A 23,758-nucleotide genomic window follows, 5' to 3' on the forward strand; every position below is an offset into this window, starting at 1 on the left:
ATCCCTCTGTGTCCCTGCGCCTCCTTCTCTGCCTGAACCAGAATGTGTTGGTACATAAAAACCCAAATGAGCGTTTGAATTAATACATGGCTTTTCGTGGCTGCATCATCTGTTCCAGTTTGAGAAGTTGGAGGGCTTCCCAGAGCTGGGAGTGATAATGGAGCAGGAGGGGGAGTCGGAGCGAGACGACAGACTGTGTTTACCACAAACTCCGGGGGACGTCCCCGACGCCGGCCACATCCTCCCTCTGCCGTCACCTGACCGACACCTGCAGCATCAGGGACAGGTACCGGTAGTCTTTTTAGTTTAATTCAATAACAAAACTTTTATTTTGCACACAAACAAATGGATTACAGTTCATCAGCAATGTTGGCGTAACATGTAAAATTCCTGAAGAGTGGTTTCGATGCTCAGTGTGGCGTCTCTGGTCGCAGCCATGTTGTGATTTACAAGACTTCTAACTTCTGGCTTATTCAGAAATGGCAGATGGCTAGCGACCTATGAGAGGACCCACCTGTCACTTAAAGTGTCAACGCCCTTCATTACTCATAGCTTTAAGTCTTGAATGACAAAACTGGCTAAAGAGAGCAAAACTGTTGGTTTTAAATGTGTACCAGGCTATAAATGTGTTTAAAGGTCGACATTATGCAACAAGCACCAAGGAACTTCCTTGTATGTACGAATATACTTGGCAATAAAGTCTTTTCTGATTCCGATTTAAACTAAGTCTTCAACACCCTTGTGGTCCATGAAGGTACTACAGGGAGGGTCGAAAAATCTTTGGTTGATTAGACATTTTTCATATACTTTTTTTTTATTTTCCCCACAAATTTTAAATTTCCTTAAATACACATTAACATGAATCAAACATATTTCAGTTAAGGGATAAATGGAGGTATCGGTCAGCACTTCACTCATTCAACGATAAAGGAGCTGCCTCAATAGGACAATGTTTTACCACTGACACTAGCCGAGAGCTATCAATCTAACGCGCCAATACACAGTAGGCCCTGCCCCTTTATCGCTGCTGAGCCAATCATGATACTGCATATTACACACTGACTCTGTTATTCTAATGCAGTATTATGGTAGTTGACAAGGTCCACCTTTATTGCCATTAAAGTCCTGTCACACTGCAAAAGTTGTGTTACGTATTATAGAAATTAATGAAATAATTCATTGATTTTTATATATTATAAAAATGTTTACAAACGGACGTTAAGTTTCCTTTTAGTGAATTGGCGTAATGGCCGAGTTTGGACACTGGGTATAACTATGCCATTATGTCATTGTTTTTCATAATCTTTTTTCATTGTGCACAAATGAGCGTTTGGCATTCATCAGGGCTGTTTGGCACAATATGCAGATGGCAGTATTGACCCACATAACTGGTTGGAGGCAGTAATTATTTTGAGCACAGCCACTCTTATGCATCTGATTCAAACTAAACTAAAAAAAAAAAAAACTGAATGTGTTGAGATCTGCTTCCAGGTCCTCAGTCGACCGCCTTACCCCCCTCTGTTAGAATAAAGAAAAGTATGTAAGCATTTTGGGTGGGATGCATTATTAAGTAGCGCTAAGTGCTCCACTTGGTCTTGTGTTTTGATTTTCACCCCCAACATCATAGTGCAGTGATCTGACATTGTTACTTTAAGCTGTTCAGTTTGAACAAGCATGCCCAGCAGACCTGACTTAAGTCTTGGACTGAAACGCAGCCTTAGTGAGCATCCCAGGCCCCTGGAGCGAGCAGAGGAGTAGTGTGATAATAGTATATTAAGCCTTAAAGAGCAATTTGAAAGTTTGTCAGAGCCAAGTTGGAAGGAATTTATGGATTTATCAGACTGGCTGAGGGATAAATCCTCATTCAGTGACTGATACTGTTGAGCGTCTTTAAGTGTGTATAAATAGCGTAAATTCTGTAGATGAGATGTTTCCTTGCGGTGGTAGGTGAACTTGTATTACCCTCGGTGAAAGGAAATCTCCTGAGATTACATAAATGTTGACTTCTAACAGCAAATTACACAAAATTCAAGTCAGGTTGAAATGTTGATGTTGACCTCACAGAGTTGTGTTCTTTACCTTTTTCCAGTTTATTCATGAAGTAAATAAAAAGTCATGCACATGGCTCAGATGGCCTCAAAACTGGAAGTTTCTGTTTTTTTAAAAAAAAAAAAAATCCTGCTACTAAATACTTTCACCTTATTATACACCGATCAGGCATAACATTATGACCACTTGCACTGATCATCTTGTGATAATTTAATGATCTCCTATGAAAGTTTTGGACCTGGCATTCATGTAGATGTGACTGAGACATATACCACCCACACTAGACAAGACCAGGCGCGCCCACCCTATAGCAATGACACTCCTTGATGGCAGCAGCCATCCCCAGTCACAGACACACACACACAAATGATTTAGGAACAACGTGAAGAGCATCACAAGGCGTTGACCTGGCCTCCAAATTCACTAGATCCAAAACTGATCAAGTATCTGTGGGATGATCCACAGAGGCCCCTCCCCTCAACCCATAAGACCCTGAAACCACAGGACACCCTCAGAAGACCCATGTCCATTCTACGGCACAAGGAGAGACCTACACAATATTAGGAAGGTGGTCATAATGTTATGCCTGATTGGTGCATGTTATTAATATTTAGTATTAAAGCCTCTCTAACAAAGTTAAAATCTGAGCAAAGTAAGATTTGCTTTGTCTTGTATAATCTCTTCAGGCGCCATATGGATGAAATTATTAAAATAATGGCACCGTGTAGAGTTTTTGACCAGTGGTTGGTTCGATTGAACAGGCCTCATGGAAATTAATTCAAGTCACTTCTTTCTTGGATATATGTGATTATGCTGGACCGGCGTTTTATCACCTGAGCTCATGCCGTGTTCTCAGTTGAGGCGCTGTAGTGACACCTCGGGGGGGGATAGCAGACTCCTTTTGAGCTCCGCTGCCTCCTGCCAAGACCTGAAGCCTCTCCACGGGAGGACCACCTGGGGGCGAACCACTCCTCACACGCCCCTCAAGAAAACCACGTTCATTTCGTTCTTCTTTGTGCTCCACTGGATGTCTCTGCTCCATTGCCCTGAGGATGTATAAGTCCAGATCCTAGATGAGCTTCGCTTCTCACATGTCACATGGGAATTTTAGAATTCATTTTATGCAACTGTTCATGCAGGATCAGCTACGGTACATGTGCATATTTCATATCTTTCCCGGCTGAGGTCAGAAAACGGACAAGGATGAAAAAAGAAAAAGAAAAAAAAGCAGATCGGGAGACAAGATAGGATGGAGACGTTGAGGCAAAATTGATTTATGAAGCACTTAGAAGCAGGTTCATCCCAAAGGACACAGGCTGATAAAACGGGACAATTTTCAAGATAAAGAACAAAGTTGCTCAACTGGCTGTGCATGCGTGTTTCTGAATGTGTGTCTTTGCTGATGAACCCCCCCTCCGTGTTTGCAGTTCGGTGAGAGCCGCCGGTTGCTGCAGGCCTTGCGGACGCTGCTGGAGGAGTTTCGGGAGGAGCTGCGGGAGGAGGAGACGCGGCGGTGCCAACTGCAGCAAACCTACGCCAACGACAAGGCCGCCTGGGAGGTCAAGTGGGCAGAGATGAAGTGCCAGGTTGCACAGGTACAGATGGCGTCTCAGCGCCGAACCTTTAAAGGGACAGCACACAATCTGGCGTAGGAAACGTTCAGTAAACGGCGAGATGACAGTAAACATGTTGCCTCGTCCACGGATGAACTCCCTCTCAGGGCGAACCGATAATAAGACAAGAAGAAAAAGTAATTTTAGCTCCTCTAGTAGACACTTTCATTATGAAAGTGCCGCAACAGAATAATTAATATCTCTAAACTGTGTCTTAATGCACATTGGACAAACAAATGGACAGAAATCAATTCATAATCTCCCCTCAACAATTAAATTAAAAGAACAGCGTCCAACAATATGATGATAAATAACTAGTTTGGCACCTTGTTAGTGTATAGTCTGTCACTTTGCAAGCTAATGAATTCAGCATTGTGCCTAATTGTTCATTGTGCCTCTGAGCATTTTTGATTTAAGTGAAGACAGCTGTTAAAGTGGCCTCCTGTGTTCATAATGGGACTGTAAGGGACTGTCTTCAACTCAGCTGGTGGAGGATGAAAGACGATATCAGTTGTTTTTTTTATGGAAACTGCTGATTGACACATTTAAATCAGCAGATACAACAGAAACATCCTACCAAAGCAACATTTACAACATTACAGACGACAGGAAACTAATATTTTTAATGCATATTAATGACCTAACAGTTACCAAAGATGATTTTACACAATTACAACGATGCTTGGTTCGTCCTCTCCCTGTTCACAAAATAATATACCAGGAATTTGCACTTTAAGGATGATGTTGTCTTATTAAGTTGAGCCATTTCTCTTACAGAGCCCTCTGTGGTAGCACTGCTGCTTATCGCTGAAGTAATAGTCCACTTGAAATGATTTGCAGACGCTGCATTTTTACACTGAGTGGAACATAATCTCTGCAGGTTTCGAAGGCATGGGAACGCATCTTATTTATTGAATGGCAGACGAAACTCTTATTGGACAGCATTAAAGCTACTCTGTGTTGGAGACACAGAGTTTCCTGAATACCGGTTTTTGAAGCTCACTGTGGTGGCTCTTCTGGCTAACTCTGAAACCACCTGGTGGGACTTGCCCTGTTAGCTTCACTGTGCCGTGTTGCGACTCCAAAGTTTTCTTTAAATTCAATGTGGTGATTTTGATGCTAGATAGGACTTTATCTCCAGCACAGAGTGTATTGTTGTGCCGAGTTTGCTGTCCTGGTGGCTCCAGTGCCATGTTCAGAGCTGGTGGAGCCCTGAGGAGACATAGTAGCATTAGCTTTAGAATGATGTGGATTGTAAATGTTCAGCAGACAGTACGGCGCTGTAGAATCGAAACAACTGTGCTTTGCACGAAGCACGTTGATCGCTAACTAATATAGCAAAGACTCGACTCCATCTGCTGCTAGTTTTAGCTAGATAGTTAGATAGTTTTACCTGCGTGCTACACATGCTAAGCTAGTTTGAGGACAAATGTACCGGTGCTGTCATGGTTCGGAGCTGGAAAGAGTCGTCTGAACATATGCATTTATGAAAGTCTGAATTACAGTTAAAAAGAATTACAGTTCTTCCAGCATTTTCCGCTGAGTCTCAGACAGTCAGTCAGTCAGTCAGTCGGTGAAGGGCAGCACGGAGAGAAACCAGTGGAGCGGTTCCACCACAGAACTGCTCATATTGAAGCTTTCATTTTGGTACTTCCACTGAACGGCAGTGTCAATTAGCATATTAGTGAAATATTTAGTTTTGCCAAGTGCTACATTTGACATTTAGATTTAACACTTAACATTAAGTTTTAACATTTAGATTTAGCATTTAACATTTGGTTTCAACGTGGATTTAAGGCGGATGTTTGGGTCTTAAAGGGTTAAGGTATATGGTTAATGATATCATAAAAAAAAAAAAATAAATATTGTGAGTGTTGTCAGGCTGAACTTGCAGTGGTAACCATGAGAGTAAAATACTGAGGCGCTCGTCACACCTAGCCAGACCGTTAGCAACCTGTGACTGCATCCACCTGTCACTCAAAGCAATCAGCTTTGATATTAGAAACGTAATGGTGAGACAGATACGATGTGATAGATGTCCCGTAGGAGTTGTTGGAGACCAAAAAAAGGGTGACCTATTGGATCACTGTAAACCATGTGGATATAAACACTGTCCTTTTGCTGATGTTGTGTGAACAAGCGTCCCCCAAGTTGCCGGAACCTCATTAAAATGACAAAGAAATTCATTCTCAACTGTGCCGGGAGACAAAAAAATTGAAACTTTGTGTTTTCTCCTCTCGTCTTTATCTGATGTAAAATGAAAACTTCAGCTTTGGGAACCAATTAAGAGGTTTGAGTAATGTGAGGATGTTTATCTTTTTAACTCTGATGCCTTAATCTGTGAAAGCTCTTACACGGTTCAATCCTTGCACGGAGCAGAGGTCGCAGAGGGCTGCAGTGAGAACTAATGTACTTAGTTTCCTCCGATAACACGACGCTGCGTTTGCTCCGCTGTGTTCTCTTCTGTTCTGATTAAGACTTCAGGAAAGGACTTTTTTTATTCATGGTTATTATACAGCCCAGTAGAGCAGAGTAGAATTGAATATTACTCTCGCCCGTGTATTTATGTGTGGACATGATTTCTTATTAAATCACTACTACGACCAGATGTTAATCTCATTGCTGCATTCATCTCAGTCTAGTTCGGCTCACCCTTAAATAACTCTCTTTATTTATAACGCCTCGGATCTCGACTCGTTCATTCAGCAGCTGTTAACGCCGTCAACGCACGTAATCATCCGCTCTTGTGTCTCATCAGACACTTTTAAAACCAGATATAAAACTAAACAAGACAAACATATGTGAATGAGTTATGCAAGCTTATGTTTGATTAAGTTGTGGGATCAAAGTCTGTCTGAGGATTTCAGGCTTCCACTGTGGATTCACTCCTCCTTGTTCTGCAGCTTTCAAGGTTTCTGGGAGACGTCCGAATCCTCTGTTTGTAGCTTAGCGTAAACCCTGACAACACTTGTAGCTCATTTTGTTTGTCTTGGACAGAGCCTGGTGAACCGTTGCTACGGTGACCCCGAAAGCTCAATGCGCTGCAGATTGAAAAATAAATAAATAAATAAACCTTCAGCAATTTGACAGCAGACATACGCCATTTATTTAGTGCTGTTAATATAGAAAACTTAAACTAAACAACAGAAATGTTTCTACTAAGAGGCCATGGGTGCATCTTTTATTGGATGCATTTGTTGAAATGATTATTATTGATTTATAATATAGGTTTTCTTTATTTTAAGTTCAGTTCTGAGAGCCATCATACATATTTATTATTCAGACATGATATTATATTGATTCTCTTATATAACTACGTCTTGATTTGTCTTTATATCCAGCCAACCATGAGCAGATGGGTTCACCCATGTGACCTAGATCCTCCTCAAAGTTTCTTTCTGTTTATTCTTGCCACCACCACCACATTGTTGTTCTGGGTATTTCAGACTCTAGGCTCTGCAAAGCATCTTGAGAGAATTTTAATAGTGGCTGGCATGAGATAAATAAATTGGCACTGAATATAATTCCCCAGGAAAAAGCACACTTTCCAAAATGTTTGCTTAAGTTTTGTTTATGATTCTTTTATTCCCGACTCTATCCCACAAGTATTGTATAATCTTGGCTGTGTATAAATTGGCGATATTTCTTCAACTTGACTGAAATTATTCTGTTTAGAGTTCCCTCCTTAACTGTTTGCATGGATGTATGTGTTTACACCCCCCAGAAATAAAATATCTGCCCCCTGTGGAGCATCAAATCAACGGGAAAGATAACAGAAGAAGTCGTTTCTCTCCCTCCCATCGACTTTATTGTCAAAAACCAAATCCATTCAATAGACGAAGACGAGCAAGATGAACCATTTTGGATAAACATTGTCACTTGTGCAACTTTCAGCGTTGCGCAATTCGATGGTTAGGTTTTTGGCTCCTTGCCTCCTCGTACATTTCAATCGTTGGTGTTGTGAGAACCAGACATACCGGTATCAAAACATTTTCTTTAGCCCAGTGTCTTGTTTTCTTTCCAATTTTGTGGCTGAGTGAGTTCTAAGATAGACTTCTGTTTTTTTTGTTTTTTTGAAACCAAAAGAAGAAAGATGGATGATAAAATAAACATCAAAAGAGCAAGAGATTGGCCAGATTTCATGTACAGACACAACTTTTTGAGTCCTGACAAACTTTATCGAAATAGAGCTTTTCACAACTTATTGATCCACGGGTGGAGAAGACAACAGAAGCAGCTTTTAAAAGTTTACAGACCAAACAGCAAACTTTTTTAACATTTCATTGCTTCCAATTAAAAAAGTGTGAGTCTCTTTTGACTCCCATCTGTGTTTTTCTCTTGAATCTGTGACCAGCTGGAGGAGGAGGTGCGTGATAAGGTGCGAGGCGAGGCGCAGGGAGAAGAAGAGGAGGAGGAAGCCGGAGATCCCGAGTGGGGCTTGAACCTGGAGCGCGAGGAGCACCGGCGCCTGCTGGCCGAGAGCCACAACACGTCGCTGGACCTCCGCTGGAAGCTGCAGCACGGGGAGAAGAGGTGGAGCCGCGAGAGGGCCGAGCTCCTGGAGCGCTTCGACCGCGAGCGGCAGGAGTGGGACGGCAGCATGAGGGAGCTCCACCGCAAGATGGAGAGGGTGAGACAAAAGAACAGAAAGGAGAGGAGGGGAACCAGTCTGCAGTCTTTATCACTTCAGACACATTTAGGAGCTTTCCCATCATGTCACACATCTGGTAATTTGGCCTCCAGACCAGGCACTAAGTGGACTTTCATTTATTGATGACTTGTGCCATTTCTCAGACAGAACTGTCAAACATTTCCTCTTCCCACTTCCTCAGTTATATTCAGTTAATCGAAAATTGAATTGCTTAGGCTAGGGGTCCTCAACACTTTTCAGGCCAAGGACCCTGAAACTGATTGGGAGATTAAGTAGGGACCTCCTACCTACTATATGTGTTCTATATTAAACTTGGCCTAGTGCTATTTATAGATATACATTATTATTATAATTTGCATTTAATATTAAGCTGTCCCTTATCCCTTTACTAAAATATGTTGGATTCATGTTCATGCGTATTTAAAGAAATTTAAATTTGTGAGGGAAAATTTAAAAAAATGTCCAATCAACCAAAGATTTTGCGACCCCTCTGCAGTACCTCCGCGGACCCCCTAGGGGTCGTCGACCCCCTAATGAAGACCTATTATTTAGGCATTAAAAAGGACAGGAAATGCTAAGAAATGTTGTATTATTTTGTATGTGTACACTGCAAATACCAAAATATAGAAATATAGAGAAAGTCTTTTTTTTACTTGAAAACAATAGTTTAAATGCCAAAATCTATTTTTGAAATGTTGTCAGATCCAGATTTTTCTGGGTTTGCTGTCGTGGAAAATGTGTATTTTTGTGTTGGTGCTCAGAAAAGCAAGTAATTCCCTCATGGGTTTTGTGCCTTTTTAAAAAATGATAGCAGAGAGATAATAGGATTTTACACTCTTTTATCCAGCCAGGAGAAATCCTTTGGATGTTTGGAAACCTCTTTTGCGAGGGTGACAAGGCACAGACAGAAATTTAATATTCTTTCATCTCAATCAAATCAACTGTGTGCGAGAGAGAAGCTTCAGATGGTCAAAGAAAAAAGAGAGAAATTACGTGGAGAAATCAACGGAAAAGTAAAAAATGCTTAGCTGTGAAATCTTTTGAATTGATTCAAGAGGAAGAAACTGTGACAAAGCACTCGTGGTGATTATTTTCTCTATTGTTTGGGGCAAAACGCTGAGTATCACTGAATAATTGGTGTGCGGTTTAATTTGATGAGCTGCAGCATTGCAACTTGTTTGTGTCTGACTTTGAGGGCAGTTTTCAGTATGAGAGTATCATCATATAAAGGAGGGACAGGGATACAGCTCTTTGATAATACCAGTCATGTCTTGCAGCTCAGGAAAAAAAAAAAAAAAAGAAATGAAAAATCTGCTGATACGCCGCTGAATGGAGACACGGAGCAGGAAGCAGGGATGCATTATTCAGCGGTGTTGCAGCAAACTATAAAGAACAGGTCGTTGACTGAATTGGTCATTGACTGTCGGCTGTAGCTCCTTCAGCCTGAAGGTGATTAACCACAATAGATACAGGTGATTTACTGGGTGGATCACAGCTCAGAGTGTCAGGGCAGAGCTACAGTATGCAGCCAGGATGGTATGTCGGACAATATTGGCTCATTGGAAACATGTTGACTACATATGTGTGAAGCCCTTAGGAACAGTGTTGTGCTTTATTTGTTTGCCTTACACATATTAGTGGGTGGTATGATGTTGCGGGACATTTTAAGCCTATATTTATCCACCCCAGTATTCAGCCAGGCACGTATGTTTTAGATTCTTAACTAAGAAATACCAAAGTTTTGTATTTATTCAGTTGTTATCGTACAGACCTGTTAAGATGTGCAGTTCTTCAGTCTTCTGGTCCGTTAAAGGGAATTGATCAGATTACAGCAGAACTTCTTCAGAGAGGAAGAGATGATTTCTCACTTTTTTAATGAAATGTCAGGTGAGACAGTTCGTGCAATTCTTGATGGTAAATTTAGCTATGCTTCCATTCTACATACGATTACGTCTGGATTTTTTTCTATTATTGTTTTACTTAATCTTTTATCACTGTTGTTATTTCCTGTGTGCTTTGCAACACTGCACTGTGGGAATGATGAGGGATTATCCTCTTTTATTATACTGAATCAATCATACTATACCGTTTCATATTGTATTGTATCATATTTTACCGTATTGCGTCATATCACATCGTATCGCACAGTATCGTGACGTACCGTATCGTATCGTATTATGTCGTATCGTACATTGTCGCATCGTACCATATCATATCGTATCATATCGCACATTATCGTATCAAACAGTATCGTACAGCACCGTTTCGTATCGCATCATATCATAGCACATCGTATCACACAGTATCATAACTTATTGCTCAGTATCATATCGTATCGTATCGTATCGTACAGTGTCGTATCGTAACTCGCTGTATCGCATCATATTGTAGCACAGCATAAACTGGAACCTATTACAAGCTGCTCATTCGTTTATACTGACTATAGAAGTCAGCAGATTATTTTAACCCAATAGCTACTTTGGAGCACAATGGGTTTTAACACCAGATAATAAATTAAATTTATTAAAAAAGTCTTTAAATTTAGCTTCTTCTTTCATTATTTTATTTTTATTTAACGATGAAGATTAAGCATTGCTTGTTAACGGGTATAATGACAAAAAATATGTCACAAGATCAAAATTAAACCCAACAAAACTGTAAAAGGTTTACCAGTGAAAATTAACAATGTATAAAAACTATTAAATTGTGAATATAACATAATGTCGGAATGTCAGGAAAAATAATAAAATAATAAAAATATCTGCATTAATAAATACATAATTGAATTCCAACAAAGACACTCATGTTTCTTTCATTCTAATTCTCATGCTTCATTCTAATTCTTTTATTTTGTACAGATTGTATTTATACAGTAAACGTGATTAAAATGGGACTGATATGTTTATTAGTTCCAGTTTTATTGTGTTTGTTTACCTTGTGTATCCATCACTGAGTTCTCAGACCTTTTTTTTTCTGTGTCATTCTTCCTGCAGATGCAGAGAGAGCTGAACACGCGGCGAGGCGAGGGTATGGACGTCAAAGATGGCAGCTCGGCGCACAGAGGCGTGTTTTCACCTCAGGAGAGTCCCTGCGCCGCCCCCCGGTCACCTCGCGCCCCTCGCTCCCCCTGCACGTCCACTCCTGTCCCCGTCACCCCCACGCGCTCCCACTCTGACTCCGACGCCATGTTGGAGGAGCAGGGGGCGGCGATGAGGCTGAAAGGCCCGACCGAGAACCTGTTCCTGGACGCGCTGACTCTGGACCCCCTCTGTGGCCTGGAGGTCCCCCCACCCTGCAGACTGGAGAGTGAGAAGAGGTTCCCCTGCATGAAGGAGGTAAACAGACCAAACATCAGTCAAGATAATTTAAGCATAATTCCATGAGGCGTTCTGTCATACCACAACATCAATTTAATTTCTGTAAAACTAATTAATTAATGAAGAACTTGTGTGAACTCATCTAGTGTCGTAATCAAAATCAACATTGGTTTATAATTAAACACCTGCAAAACTGACACTCCCAATCATCCTCATATGTACTTTGTGTTTAGTGCCCACCATAGGCTCCAGTCTAGTCCGTGAGATGAATTTGCTGGGATGAAATGTGAAAACTTTAACTGCAATTTTAACCAATAAAAGTGAATGCCATTCCTACTTTGCCCACTAGGGGTTGCAGTGTTTAATGGTGCGTTCCATTTGTATTCAGAAGTCGGAATTTCCGAGTTCCGAGTTTGAATTTTTAACTCGAACACCTCCCAAAATCAGATTTTCTACTCAGAAAGTTGTAGCACTACCAAGATGGCCGCCTCATGTGTAAACAGTAATTACAAGCTCCTCTAATATTCTGTTTATTAGCACTGATTGTTTTTTGTTGCTCTAAATTGGTCGTGCGGACAGTATTTTTCGACATACATACGTTGAAATGCTGTTACAGTGTAATGTAAGTTTTTCACATGTTATGGGAACTACGAGCCCATGTTGCACTAACAACGACTAACAACAAAAGCCTTATAAAACCAAAACAGAGACAAACACCATCATGGCAAACTGTGACTAATAGTGTACTTTTTTCTACATTTAAATTAAACAATTAAAACTTTTGAATATTTTTATACATTTCTGCCTCGTGTGGTCTTGTAAATTTCATCACTGTAAATAATTCTAGTGATAAACTCATGACTTGGTTCAAGTTATCTGTTTAATTTACTATTTGTGTAACTTAAATAGCCCAAATTTAGTTTAACAACACAAGTTATGGACACGGCCGTCTAGTTTTCCGACGTCTGTAACTGGAATGTCGATAACTCAGGCGGCAAATTCCACGCTCCGCAGTAAATGAAACGCACCATTAGTTGCGGACTTAACATTAAGACCCTGAACTAAATGGCAGATGGGAGCAATGCCCCAAAAACGCACTTATTTTTCTTAATAACTTCAAGTTGTTCATAAAATGTTTTGTAAAAGGATACGCCTGGTTTACACCTTCTAATCGACTACATAACAGTAATGTGGTAATGACCACGTTAGCATTTAGCTCAGAGCACGGCTAGCTAGGTCTAATTATACCTTCAGATCTGCCGACATGGACGTTTTGTGATATTTTACAGACAAAATGTTTTATTAGGACAATTTAATTGGTTACATAGTGCTTTTCTATCTATTTGTACTCAAACTTTACACTTTACAGTCACAATCTCATATTAATCCACTCATTCAAACACAACAACCGATGGGAGCTTACGGTGTGTTGCTCTAGGACACCTCCCCATGTGCTCCATGTGCCCAGGATCAAACCGCCACCACTCATGTTCTTGGCCACAGGCTTCATATCAAACCAGCCTTTTTGGCCTTTGTCGTTCCATCTCCAACTCTGAAGAGACTCACAGCTCCAAGAAAGCATTAAACATCCATAACATTTCTCCAACAAACAACGCGCCGTAATTAAGTTGGATCCAAACAGCTCCACTGAGGCTATTAAGTCCTCAGGTCCTCAGAAGACTCGTCTTCCTACTAGAAATTCATCTAAATGTAAATTTTAATTTAACCAAACCCTTCAGTACAGATCCCCTTGAGTTATGTTTTAATTTTTCAAATTTAGCAAAAAATGTCTCTGTTGCTAATTGTACAGTGATCAGCCATAACATTAGAACCACTAACAAGTATGTAACATTGTGACCATCTTGTGACAATTCAGTGTTTTGCTGGTAAACATCTGGACTTGGCATTCATGTGGATGTTGTTTAGACATGTAGCACCCACCTACACCAGACCAGGCACCCCCACCCATCCAATAGTAATGAAACTCCTTGATGACAAGAGCCTTCCCCAGGAAAAACAAAAACAAAAAACAAAACATGAAAAACAGCACAAGGTGTTGACCCGGCCTCCAAATTAACTAGATCCCAAACTGATCAAGTATCTGTGGGATTATCCACTTTGGCCCCTCCCCTCAACCCATAAAACTCAAAGACCCCCCCACCAACAACATCCTGTTACCAGACACCACAGGACACTGTCAGAAGGACCATGTCCATTCTCTGATGAGTCACAACTGTTTTGGAGGCACAGGGGGAGACCTACACAATATTAGGAAGGTGGTCATAATGTTATGCCGGATCAGTGTATATTCAAATCTGAGGCAAAAAAAAATAAAAAATCCAGTTTTATTGTTCAGCATGTGTATGCTCTTATTACAGAAGATGAATTTTCCTGTTTTAACAGAACAGACATTTGGTTTTTATTATTGTTATTATTATTGATTGATGAGTCATGAATCAATGATTCATTCATGATTTTACACCAAATCCCTCAACAGCTGCATCTGTTGTGTTTCAGGCCCTGAACGAGATTTCTGAGAGAGAAGGGGATCCTGATTACCCAGACGACGATGACATGAGAGAGGGAGGGAGTCTGCTCAGGTAAGAAAGCTTCAAGTCAGATGGGTTCAAACTTCTTACCAAGAATTGTTCTGGCTGGCTTCAGATTATAAAGCTTCTCTAGTTTTTTGGGGTTGCTCATACTTAGACACAGCTGCCTCTGGAGATCAGCTGTTGATTCTGTTAACTGTTCCTTGAAGCAAAAGGAGTTCCCCCGTGGTAACTCTTCTATGAACTTTAAGGAAGGATCCAGTGCACGGTGCTGTTAAATAATTCAGACGGTTCTGAAACGCTGAGAGGCCGTGTTTCTTTATAAAGATGATATACAGATGCTTTTAGAGATGAGGTCATTAGAGCACTGAGAGATGAGGTCATGATCGTGTTGGGATGTTAGTTGTGATGATTGGTCCCAGCTGAAGTTAATAGTAAATTTTATGTGTGTCCTCTCCAGAGCCAAGTCCGTGTGCTCCATGAGCGACTTCCAGCGTTTAATGGACAGCTCCCCGTTCCTCCCAGACAAGACTCGCCACGGTGATCAGGGCCAAGACGACATCACCCCGCCTCTCTCCCCGGATGACCTCAAGTACATCGAGGAGTTCAACAACAAGGGCTGGGACTTCCCGTCGTCCTCCTCTGGCCCGGGCCTCGTGCGAGAGGCGTGGACGGACAAGATCGCCGAGGCCCGGCAGGGAGACGCCGGCCTCGATCCATTCCAGCCGCCCTCCTGGTTCCTCACCACCAGCGCCACCCTGACCACCAGCACCCTGAGCAGCCCTGAGCACTGCCACAAATCCCCACTGAGGGGAAACGGAGCAGGGGGAGCAGGGGTGGAGCACTTTGGGGTTCACCTCCTCCACAGCCCTACCAGACCGGGGGCAGCTGAGCGCACTACTGCCCAAGATCTGGACTTCCTGTACGCCAAAGGGACCAAAGCCAGGGGCGGCGGAGAGGCCGGGGTGGGAGCCAGCGGCACAGATGAGGTGTTCAGCAGTGGGAGGTGGCCGGGGCCATGTCTTCTGGAGGGTGGGGGGCTAAGGACGTCTCCCAGTCAGTCTCCCATCTGCCCCACAGTGAGCTACGCCTCCTCTCTTGAGCTCCAGCTCTCCAGAAACTTGAGCGACGACATGAAGGAAGTGGCCATCTCCGTCAGGAACGCCATCCGCTCCCCGCCGGGGCCGGTGGTCCGGGACACGGCCTGCCAGACCAACGGATTCACCACGCGAGGCACTCAGACCACCCAGACCATCAGCGTGGGCCTACAGACGGACCTGCTGAGGAACCTGACCAGCAGCCCGCACCGCTGCCTCACCCCGAAAGGGGGCGGCACGCCCATCTCGTCCCCGTCGCGCAGCATGAGGAAGGTTCAGTACTCCCCCGTCGTCCAGAGCAAGTTCGAGCGACCCTGCTGCTCGCCAAAGTACGGCTCCCCCAAGCTCCAGCGCAAGCTGTCCACGTCCAACAAGGCCGAGCTGCCCAACAACAGCCGCGCCCCCACCCCCACCACGCCCCAGAAGGGGAACAGCGAGTCGGCGTGGGCCCGCTCCACCACCACCCGCGACAGCCCCGTCCACACCACCATCAACGACGGCCTCTCCAGCCTCTTCAACATCATCGACCACACTCCCGTCGTCTACGACTCCCTTCAGAAGTTCAACAAGTCCCCGAGTCGCTCTCGCCCCACGCCGCCCTCCACCACCGAGCCCAGCCCTGCCCACGCGGCCCTCCCCGCCGACGCCAGGATCGTGCAGGAGTGCCTGCGGACTGCTCGCGGGCGCTCACCCAGCCCCGTGCAGCTAATAGTGGAGGCTCAGGGGGACAAAAACGCGGAGGTGGTGAGCATACGGCAGGACCTGTCAGCCCCACCGGGCTACACGCTGGCTGAAAACACAGCCCGCATCCTTAATAAGAAGCTGCAGGAGCAGAACTTTAGAGAGGAGAAGAGGCTGCAGGCCGGAGGACAGAGCAGAGACAACAGCCGGCAGGCCGACTCAGACAGAGGACAGTCTGGATGTATGGAGGTAAATATAAAGAGGCACTGGATTCATCGCTTCATCATTCATTTGTTCTGGGGCCCATGTTTTATGACACAGTGATATTTATGACATTGCCTTGGATCCCGCTTGTAATGGTCGAAGACAAACTTAAAGCCGTGTGTGGTTTAAAACAGAGAAAATATAACCAAGAAATCAGCTCCTTTATATTATAAATTGCACCATCACTAAAATGTTGATGCTTTTTTCTCAGATCCAAAGCACTGACTGATGCAATGGTAAAGGTATAATATTTAATCCTCCTCAGTAATACTGAACTTTCTTCCACTGCTGTACATAGACACTCTTCAATGCTTCTTCTTCGTCTTCTTCCTCTGTATTTTTCTTCTCTGCTGTAGTGACTTCCTTGTAGTTTGGCTTTTGCTTCTGTGCTTTAACTTTAATTTTCCGACTCAAAATCTGATTTTTATGTATCTGATAACTGGAGATCTAAGTGGGATCTAAGTTACGTAATTAAGCTTTATCAGCACCCTCCAATTAAATGTGCCACCTGGCTTTTTTCTTTTCTTCTATAGTAAAACAAACCAAGGAAAGCACTAATTCTACTTGATGAAACTGACCCGTCGGGTCCTGTTCACCACCCATTCAGCTGACCTTTGAGAAAAATAAACGTCAGACAGAAAACCATGTTTCTGGTCATGTTTACACAGACAATAATCACCGTATCTGCTGGCATATCACATACTTTACTCATCCACACTTTAAAACCTCATGTTATACAATTAGCTCATGTTATGAAGCTAAAGCTGCACATTAAAACTATGCATCATGGACAAATATATTTAAAACCATGTATGTGAACATACAAGTCACATAATCGCATATAACGCTGATTAATATAAACCGCTAACGTCAGGGTTTCACCAGCCGTTCACTGGTGTGCACATGAAGATTAGAGTCTGTGTGATTTAGTGAATGGTAATGGAGTGTGAAGCTTGAACGGAGCAACACAGTGGATTGTGATGATCAGTACTTTGGATCCTATTTTGCTGTTGCTTTGCGTCCTTTAAACGGACAGATGGACACAGAAAAGATCCCCATTAAATCAACTTAAATTTTACACTGTTAAAAACTGTACTTAGTTTAGACACGAGCGATATGAATCAAATAATTATGAGAACGTCACCATTTATAGGTCACATGAGGAGATGTGAGTGGTTAAAGACTGTCTAAAGTTAAAGGGCTTCCGTGGTTTACAGGTGGAAACCGTGAAAGGTTTTAAATCCCACCCCACAGAAAAATAACGTTTTTCTCTCGAATCTCAAACTTACACGCATATTATCCACTTTATTGTTCCAGATCCTGGAGCAGACACAAACTAAACAGAGATTATGGTGCAACAACGTGCTTTAACTTTGTCATATTTTGCACTAAGTATTAGAAATAAACAAACTAAAAGCAGGTGGACTTGGTTGGACAAAATTCAGTCAACATGAGATGTCTATTCTGTCAGTTTTAAAGGTCCCATGTTATACATTTTTTCAACAATTTCATATAGTGTCAGAGGTCCAAGATCATTGTTTTCAAAGTGCATTACCCCAAATTCAGCCTTGGTCCTGAATTTCAACCAGTCAAAAAGTCGCTCTAGTGAGCTCAACTGAGAACAGGCTGCTTCTGCGTCTGTACCTTTAAATGCTAATGAGCTGTGTCTGTCCACGCCTACTCCACACCCCTTATAGGGGAGAGGATGCAGCTTTTGAAGTTTGAACCAGAATCTCACCCATAAGCAGAGGTTCCTGAAGAAGCTCAGACTCTACGGTTCAAAACGTTGTGTGTCTGATTATGTTACTTAGTTTGTTCGTATGCGTCGTTATAGTTACCACCATGTTGCTAATGCTAGCTTGTTACGGTTCGTTGATGCAGCAAACAACAGAGAAACAGCCGTGCTTTGCTCGCACCTTTGCCATGTGTGTTTGCAAGGGTTTGCTCGGAGAAAAAATGGTGCCTGTTCGGTAATTTTAGAGGGTGGGCCCACCTATCCGGGGGCAGGTCTAAGGCATTATCCATTATCAGAGGGAGTGGTTATTTCCCCGCATGACGTCAAGAAGGGAAAAATCTCAGATCTGTAAGCAAGGGAGGGAAGTGACAGAATTTTGTCAGTTCCGGGGCTTCATAACTATCAGAAAATCTCTATAAAGTGAATTTTGCATAATATGAGACCTTTAATACCTGCCAACATTAGCATGCTAGGTGACGTTAGCTTCCAGGGCTACAGTGTTTACCGCTACTCATCGGTAACAATCTCACATTACCAGACAATCTGTCCCCGAACTTTGGTACTAAGCGAGTTCTGGACTGAACTTCTCCCCCGACTGTTGAGAGGTGTACCATTCCCATCCAATTAGCTCAACTAATCAGCTGCTGACTCCAGCTTCACAAAGGAGACAAGTGTTAATTGATAATGGAGGTCGTTAACGTATCTTTTGCGCATTAATTGAGTAATCGCCTCAGCACTACGGTGAATTAAATCCGTGTCAAATCAAGTCTCCCAATGGTGTCTTTGTGCATTTGCACATGTTCACACTGACTATTAGCTCATCTGTGATACTACCTGGCCAGCCTGTGAGTATCTACGTGAAGATTAGCTTCCCCGTGTGTTTTCTCCAGGTCTAAAGTGAATGGGTGTGTGTTTACTGCTGCCTGCGTGGTCCTTATTTCTGCCTTTAATATGCCAGACTTATCATGTATCTCCTCTTCCTCTTTGCTCGAATTTACCGATTAACATTTCCCGCTCTATCTTTCCTCCTCTTCCTCCTCCTCTCCCCTTTCTCCTCTCCCCTGGGCTTTATCTCCCTCCTCCTCCTCCTCCTCCTCCTCCTCCTCCTCCCCCCCCCTATCGGCTGATCCAGAACCACACTGTCATACTAACAACTCCTTGGGGACTCTAACTCTGCTTGTCTCCGTGATGTAAGTTCCTCCTCCTCCTCCTCCTCCTCCTCCTCTTCCTCTACCCCTATGACCTTTGGCGATGGGTTCACCAGCCACACGGACCTCTCACCTCACCCAGACCCCCCTCCCCCCTCACCTCCTCCTCTTCATCAATGCATGCTTCACAGGACGGCAGAGTGACAGTGTGTGAAGCCATCGGAGTGGTGTCAAAAGTTGTGCGACGGCCATGCATCCGTTTCTTCGTGTTAATGAGTGCATGCTCACTTTTTTTGATAGATCATCTGTGACGTTGTCTTTTAAAGGACCACACCAGTGTTTTTGCATGTTGTACTCCATTAACCATCAATCGCATCTACTGTTTTCAATACCATACACCTTTAAATTATTTGAATTTCCTGGCAAGATATGAAAATTAACTCGCATGAGATGAGAGATTAGATTAATTGAAACTTGATGTCCATCACAACACAGATTCCTCAGTTTAGAACGAGTTAAAATTAATTTCTAAGATTTATAGGCACAGAAAAATATCAACTTGTGTGTCTTTTTGTCCTGCGTTGTTAATATTAAACAGTTGGAACTGCCAGTTTTCACTAAACCACTGCACAAGAGGAAGGCACAGCAAAGAATGCCATGCAAATCTTAAAATTTATTAAAATAATTTAATCTTGTTTAATCTGTCTCAACTCTGAACAGTTTCTTCAAGAAAGTCACCATCACTGAGCTTTGCAAAGTTAAAATCCATTTTAAAAACGTAAGAAGGAAGTAGGAACCCCTTTTATGTTGACAGGTTATCTTTAATGAATTCCAAGACTCAGAAGATTTAAGAACACTTTTTTTTAAACATAGCTCATCTTATAGCTAACTTGACTATTAGCTACAAAAATAAAATATGCTAGTACGTTAATGTTAAGCTAGTCCATGAAATGCTTAAGGAAATATAAACCTTATGCTTAGATCCCTTTATTGTAAAATGATGATTAAAATAAATAAAATTAGTTTAATTAAAATAAATAAGACAAAATAATAAACTAAAATAAAGTGATGTGGAGGGTAACTAAGTAACTATAGGAAGATAATTGATAACCAAACAATGGCTAATATTGACATTAGCAAGCTAATTAGTGCTCTGGCTAACAGTATTAGCCTATATTAGCTAGTACACTTATAAGTTAGGTTAGCTTCATGCTAGATCAAAACAAACCTTAGTATTGTGACTAAATATTATAAATTTGAGTCTAACAGCAGTTTCTAGCTAACGTACACTGCCACTGTTAACTAAGTCTAGCTTGAGCCAAATATTAGCACTCTGACAAAATCCCATCAAGTTTAGCCTAGTGTTAGCAAAAGTCTGATAATAATTACATAAAGTCACAAATATGTCAGATTTTTTAAAAAAAAAATTCTATCTTACGTAGGCTGCTACTGTTAGCTATCCTGAACCACAGCTAAAAGATAAACATTAGCATTATTACAAAATAAAAAATGTTTCCCGTTTGTAAGTTTCACATGATGAAAAAAAAGATCACAATTATGTTACATTTTTGTAAATTTTATAGCATATTATATAACATATGATGCCGCTGTCGGCTAAGTCTAGCTTCAGCCAAACATCAGCTGTATGTCAAAATCCCAGAATGTTTTAGCTTATTGTTAAAAAATAAAATTATGTTCTTAAAGTTACATATATTTTAGATTTTAGTTTATGTTCTTGGCATCGCATGCTGCTATTGTCAACCACAGATGAAAGACAAACTTTAGCGTTAGCATTAGCAGCAGTGAGGACTTGTAATGAAAAGATATCAGATTTTGCTGTCTATCTCATAAATTTAACTAAATAGTAAAATATTAAGTGGATGAGTTAAGTTTCATACCGGCCCAAAACACAAAACCAGTTTGACAATAATGTCAAATCTATACAATTTGTCATTACTTTAACAAATCTTGTAAAACCACTGGTATGGTCCTTTGAAACTAATTTTCAAGCTCATGCAATTGAAGGAGTCATGGGATTGTGTCTTGATTGCTGGTTTCATTTTGATATTTGCAAAATGTGTACCAGTGACCATGACACAAAAGAAATATGACTCTCTGGACGTTTCACACATTCACAGGTTGATTGTTGTCTGTCTGAGCTGCGTTGGGCCTCACTGGACTATTAACACTGTGTTTCTAACAGGTCCTTCTCTTTATGTCACCATGTTAGCGGCTAGATGGACTGTGATGTTCTCATGATTGTCCGTACAGTGCTTTCTTTCTCCTTCTTACAGTTTGTCTTCACGCCTTCCTCTCATACTAACTCGTCCTGCGATGAAGACGGCTCCTAACGCTCATCACTTCCTGTCCACCCTCACCTCTTTTGTTTTTTCACCGATTTCTGGTGGAGATTAACTCAATGTTCTGGTATATTTTTGCATGCTTAAAGGAAAGATCCACCTTCATATACACCTCTCTCTCTATATATATATTATAATGTCGCCATGTTGAATTGTATATCCTGTTTTAAGTTTAAATTAGTTCAGTTAGTTGAGTAATTTTTGCTATTTCAATTCGATTCTATTTAATTTAAAATAATAATAATATAATATTGGATAATCCTTTCATAATCCCCACAGTGGGATACATTACCTTGGTGTTGATCCAGAAGTATCTAAGAAAAGGTTGACTTCAAGGCATAAATTTACAAACATCACATCTCATTTTAATTTGATTTGTTTTATTTGAATTTTAGCCTAATCTCTCATCTTAATGATTAATATATTTTTTAAAAATTTGGCAGTTACAGCTTCACAAATTCAGTCACACATTGGTGACTTCCTCATCAAATAGATAATAAAATAATCCCATTGTCCACATATGAGGAAACATTTTTGTTGTTGTTTTTTTCAAAAACTATTACTTCCTGTTCAAAGATGATGCTTAGTTTTTATACATCTACATCCTACTGATTCCAGATACCTTGTAGAAATTAAAACTGCATAGCAAATAAAAGCTCAGGTCTCAGGAGGTTAATGTAACACAACAGAAATCAAACACAATAAATTCTACATTCATTATAATTTAATGCATACACTTTGAAAAATAGTGACAGGTTGTCACCTCCAGGGGGGTAGGCCAAACTTTGGGCTAGTAGAGGCACAACTTTTTTTTAACACGTTTTCAGAAGACCAGGAGAAACTATTAAAATTATGTATGAATTGTTATGAATGAATCCTTTATTTCAGGTTCATTTAATCTGAAAATTGAATCTAAAAAGAATCTTACATTGATTTTTACTGTTTCCCGTTACATTTAGTTAATTCGGGTTAAAATGGTGGAGTCAGATGTCTTTTACAGCCGCGTCCGAGTGTTTTAAGGTGGATTTTTCCTTTAAGGCCAAAGCATCTTCTGAGAATCCGTGGTTGACGTGTACACTTTGCTGTTTTCCAGCGACCACTCCTGTACACTGACCTACATTACTGGTGCATGATCAGATGTATTAGCATCACATAGGAAGCCTTGTATTAACCCACAAGCCACTCTTGAAATGCCTTACTGTGTGTATTTCCGGTGTGTAAGCGATCCATCCCTTGTATTTATTAACAAAGGGTTTATTGATGGAGATGTCTGTTTGGTGCAGAGGCCGCCTTTCCATCTCAGTTTTTCACCAGTTCATCAGGACTTCCTGCAGATCGTGTAACACGTCTTGTCACCGGTGCATCTTTCCATCCATCCTTATGAATTATTTTACCTCCGGTTCACCCTGTCACGCCACCGCAGCCTGACCGTATTTTTAGCAGAACTAGATTGTTGCCCTGCGGTCTGCGTGTCCCCCATCTTTCCGCTGAAATCTAACGCCTGGAGATGAGCTATTTATAAATCAGGCCAGTGGCACGATCATTCACTCAGTTGCTCCCTGACATCATTATGAGGGGGAGAACAAACTCACATAAAGCTTTGTAGCCAATCTCTGTATGAGCTACAACAGAAAAGATGCATTCAGAAGTTTGTAATTCTGCATTAAAACATCTGTGAACATAACTTTGTCATGAAACCGAACAGTTTTGTCCTGTTTCATGTGTCATTGCACAATTCAAGATGACTTAAAACTTAACCACAGGGTTAAAAATATTATATATATTGGCAAACTATTACATTTAATTTCTTTTAATGGTGGAGTTTGGTTAACTTGAGGCATTCATATTCAGGGAAAGTGTCAAAAATAGTTGCCCAGAAATAAACAATATGATGATTTTCTTGCGTTAAATCGCTCATTTCTGTCATGAAGCAATGTTTGCTTGAAGTGTTGTCTCAATCAGGGATAGTGGTGACAGGTGTGCATCATTAGGTCCTTTGCCAGGTGTGTAACTCTGTTAAGTGGTGGAAGGAAAACTCAAACACTTCCTTTACCCTTTATGGGGCAAGGAACCATATATGGTAACTTCCATACATGTTTTTAGTTGTGTCTCTGTGTCTCTCAGTGAGGTTTAGAAGCATGTGGTTTTCATTCAGCCAATCAGGGTTGCAAAGTCTTTGGTTGATTAGACATTTTTCATATATATATTTTGGTTTCCCACACAAATTTAAATGTCTTTAAATCCACATTACCATGAATCCAACATATTTTAGTAAAGTGATAAGGGATAGTTTA

General features: G+C 41.5%; 1 protein-coding gene across 6 annotated transcripts in view; it reads left to right on the forward strand.

Annotated features, from left to right (window-relative positions):
* Window positions 1-23,758, forward strand: part of LOC125010271 (microtubule cross-linking factor 1) — a 77,365-nt gene that overhangs the window by 50,364 nt on the left and 3,243 nt on the right. The window contains exons 9-16 of one of the 6 annotated variants that reach the window (XR_007113037.1): window positions 119-286; window positions 3,477-3,644; window positions 8,017-8,292; window positions 11,307-11,648; window positions 14,148-14,230; window positions 14,640-16,206; window positions 16,433-16,463; window positions 19,089-19,146. Coding sequence is in view for 5 of the 6 variants with exons in the window: in XM_047588755.1 (XP_047444711.1) it covers window positions 119-286; window positions 3,477-3,644; window positions 8,017-8,292; window positions 11,307-11,648; window positions 14,148-14,230; window positions 14,640-16,206; window positions 19,089-19,127 (2,643 nt within the window). In the remaining variant the exon portion in view is untranslated. Of the gene's footprint in view, window positions 1-118; window positions 287-3,476; window positions 3,645-8,016; window positions 8,293-11,306; window positions 11,649-14,147; window positions 14,231-14,639; window positions 16,207-16,432; window positions 16,859-19,088; window positions 19,147-23,758 lie in introns of those variants that run through there. The other 5 variants (XM_047588755.1, XM_047588756.1, XM_047588757.1 and 2 more) reach the window with 5 other exon arrangements.

The sequence above is a fragment of the Mugil cephalus genome, chromosome 7 (genome assembly GCF_022458985.1).
Source record: "Mugil cephalus isolate CIBA_MC_2020 chromosome 7, CIBA_Mcephalus_1.1, whole genome shotgun sequence".
Classification (NCBI taxonomy): domain Eukaryota; kingdom Metazoa; phylum Chordata; class Actinopteri; order Mugiliformes; family Mugilidae; genus Mugil; species Mugil cephalus.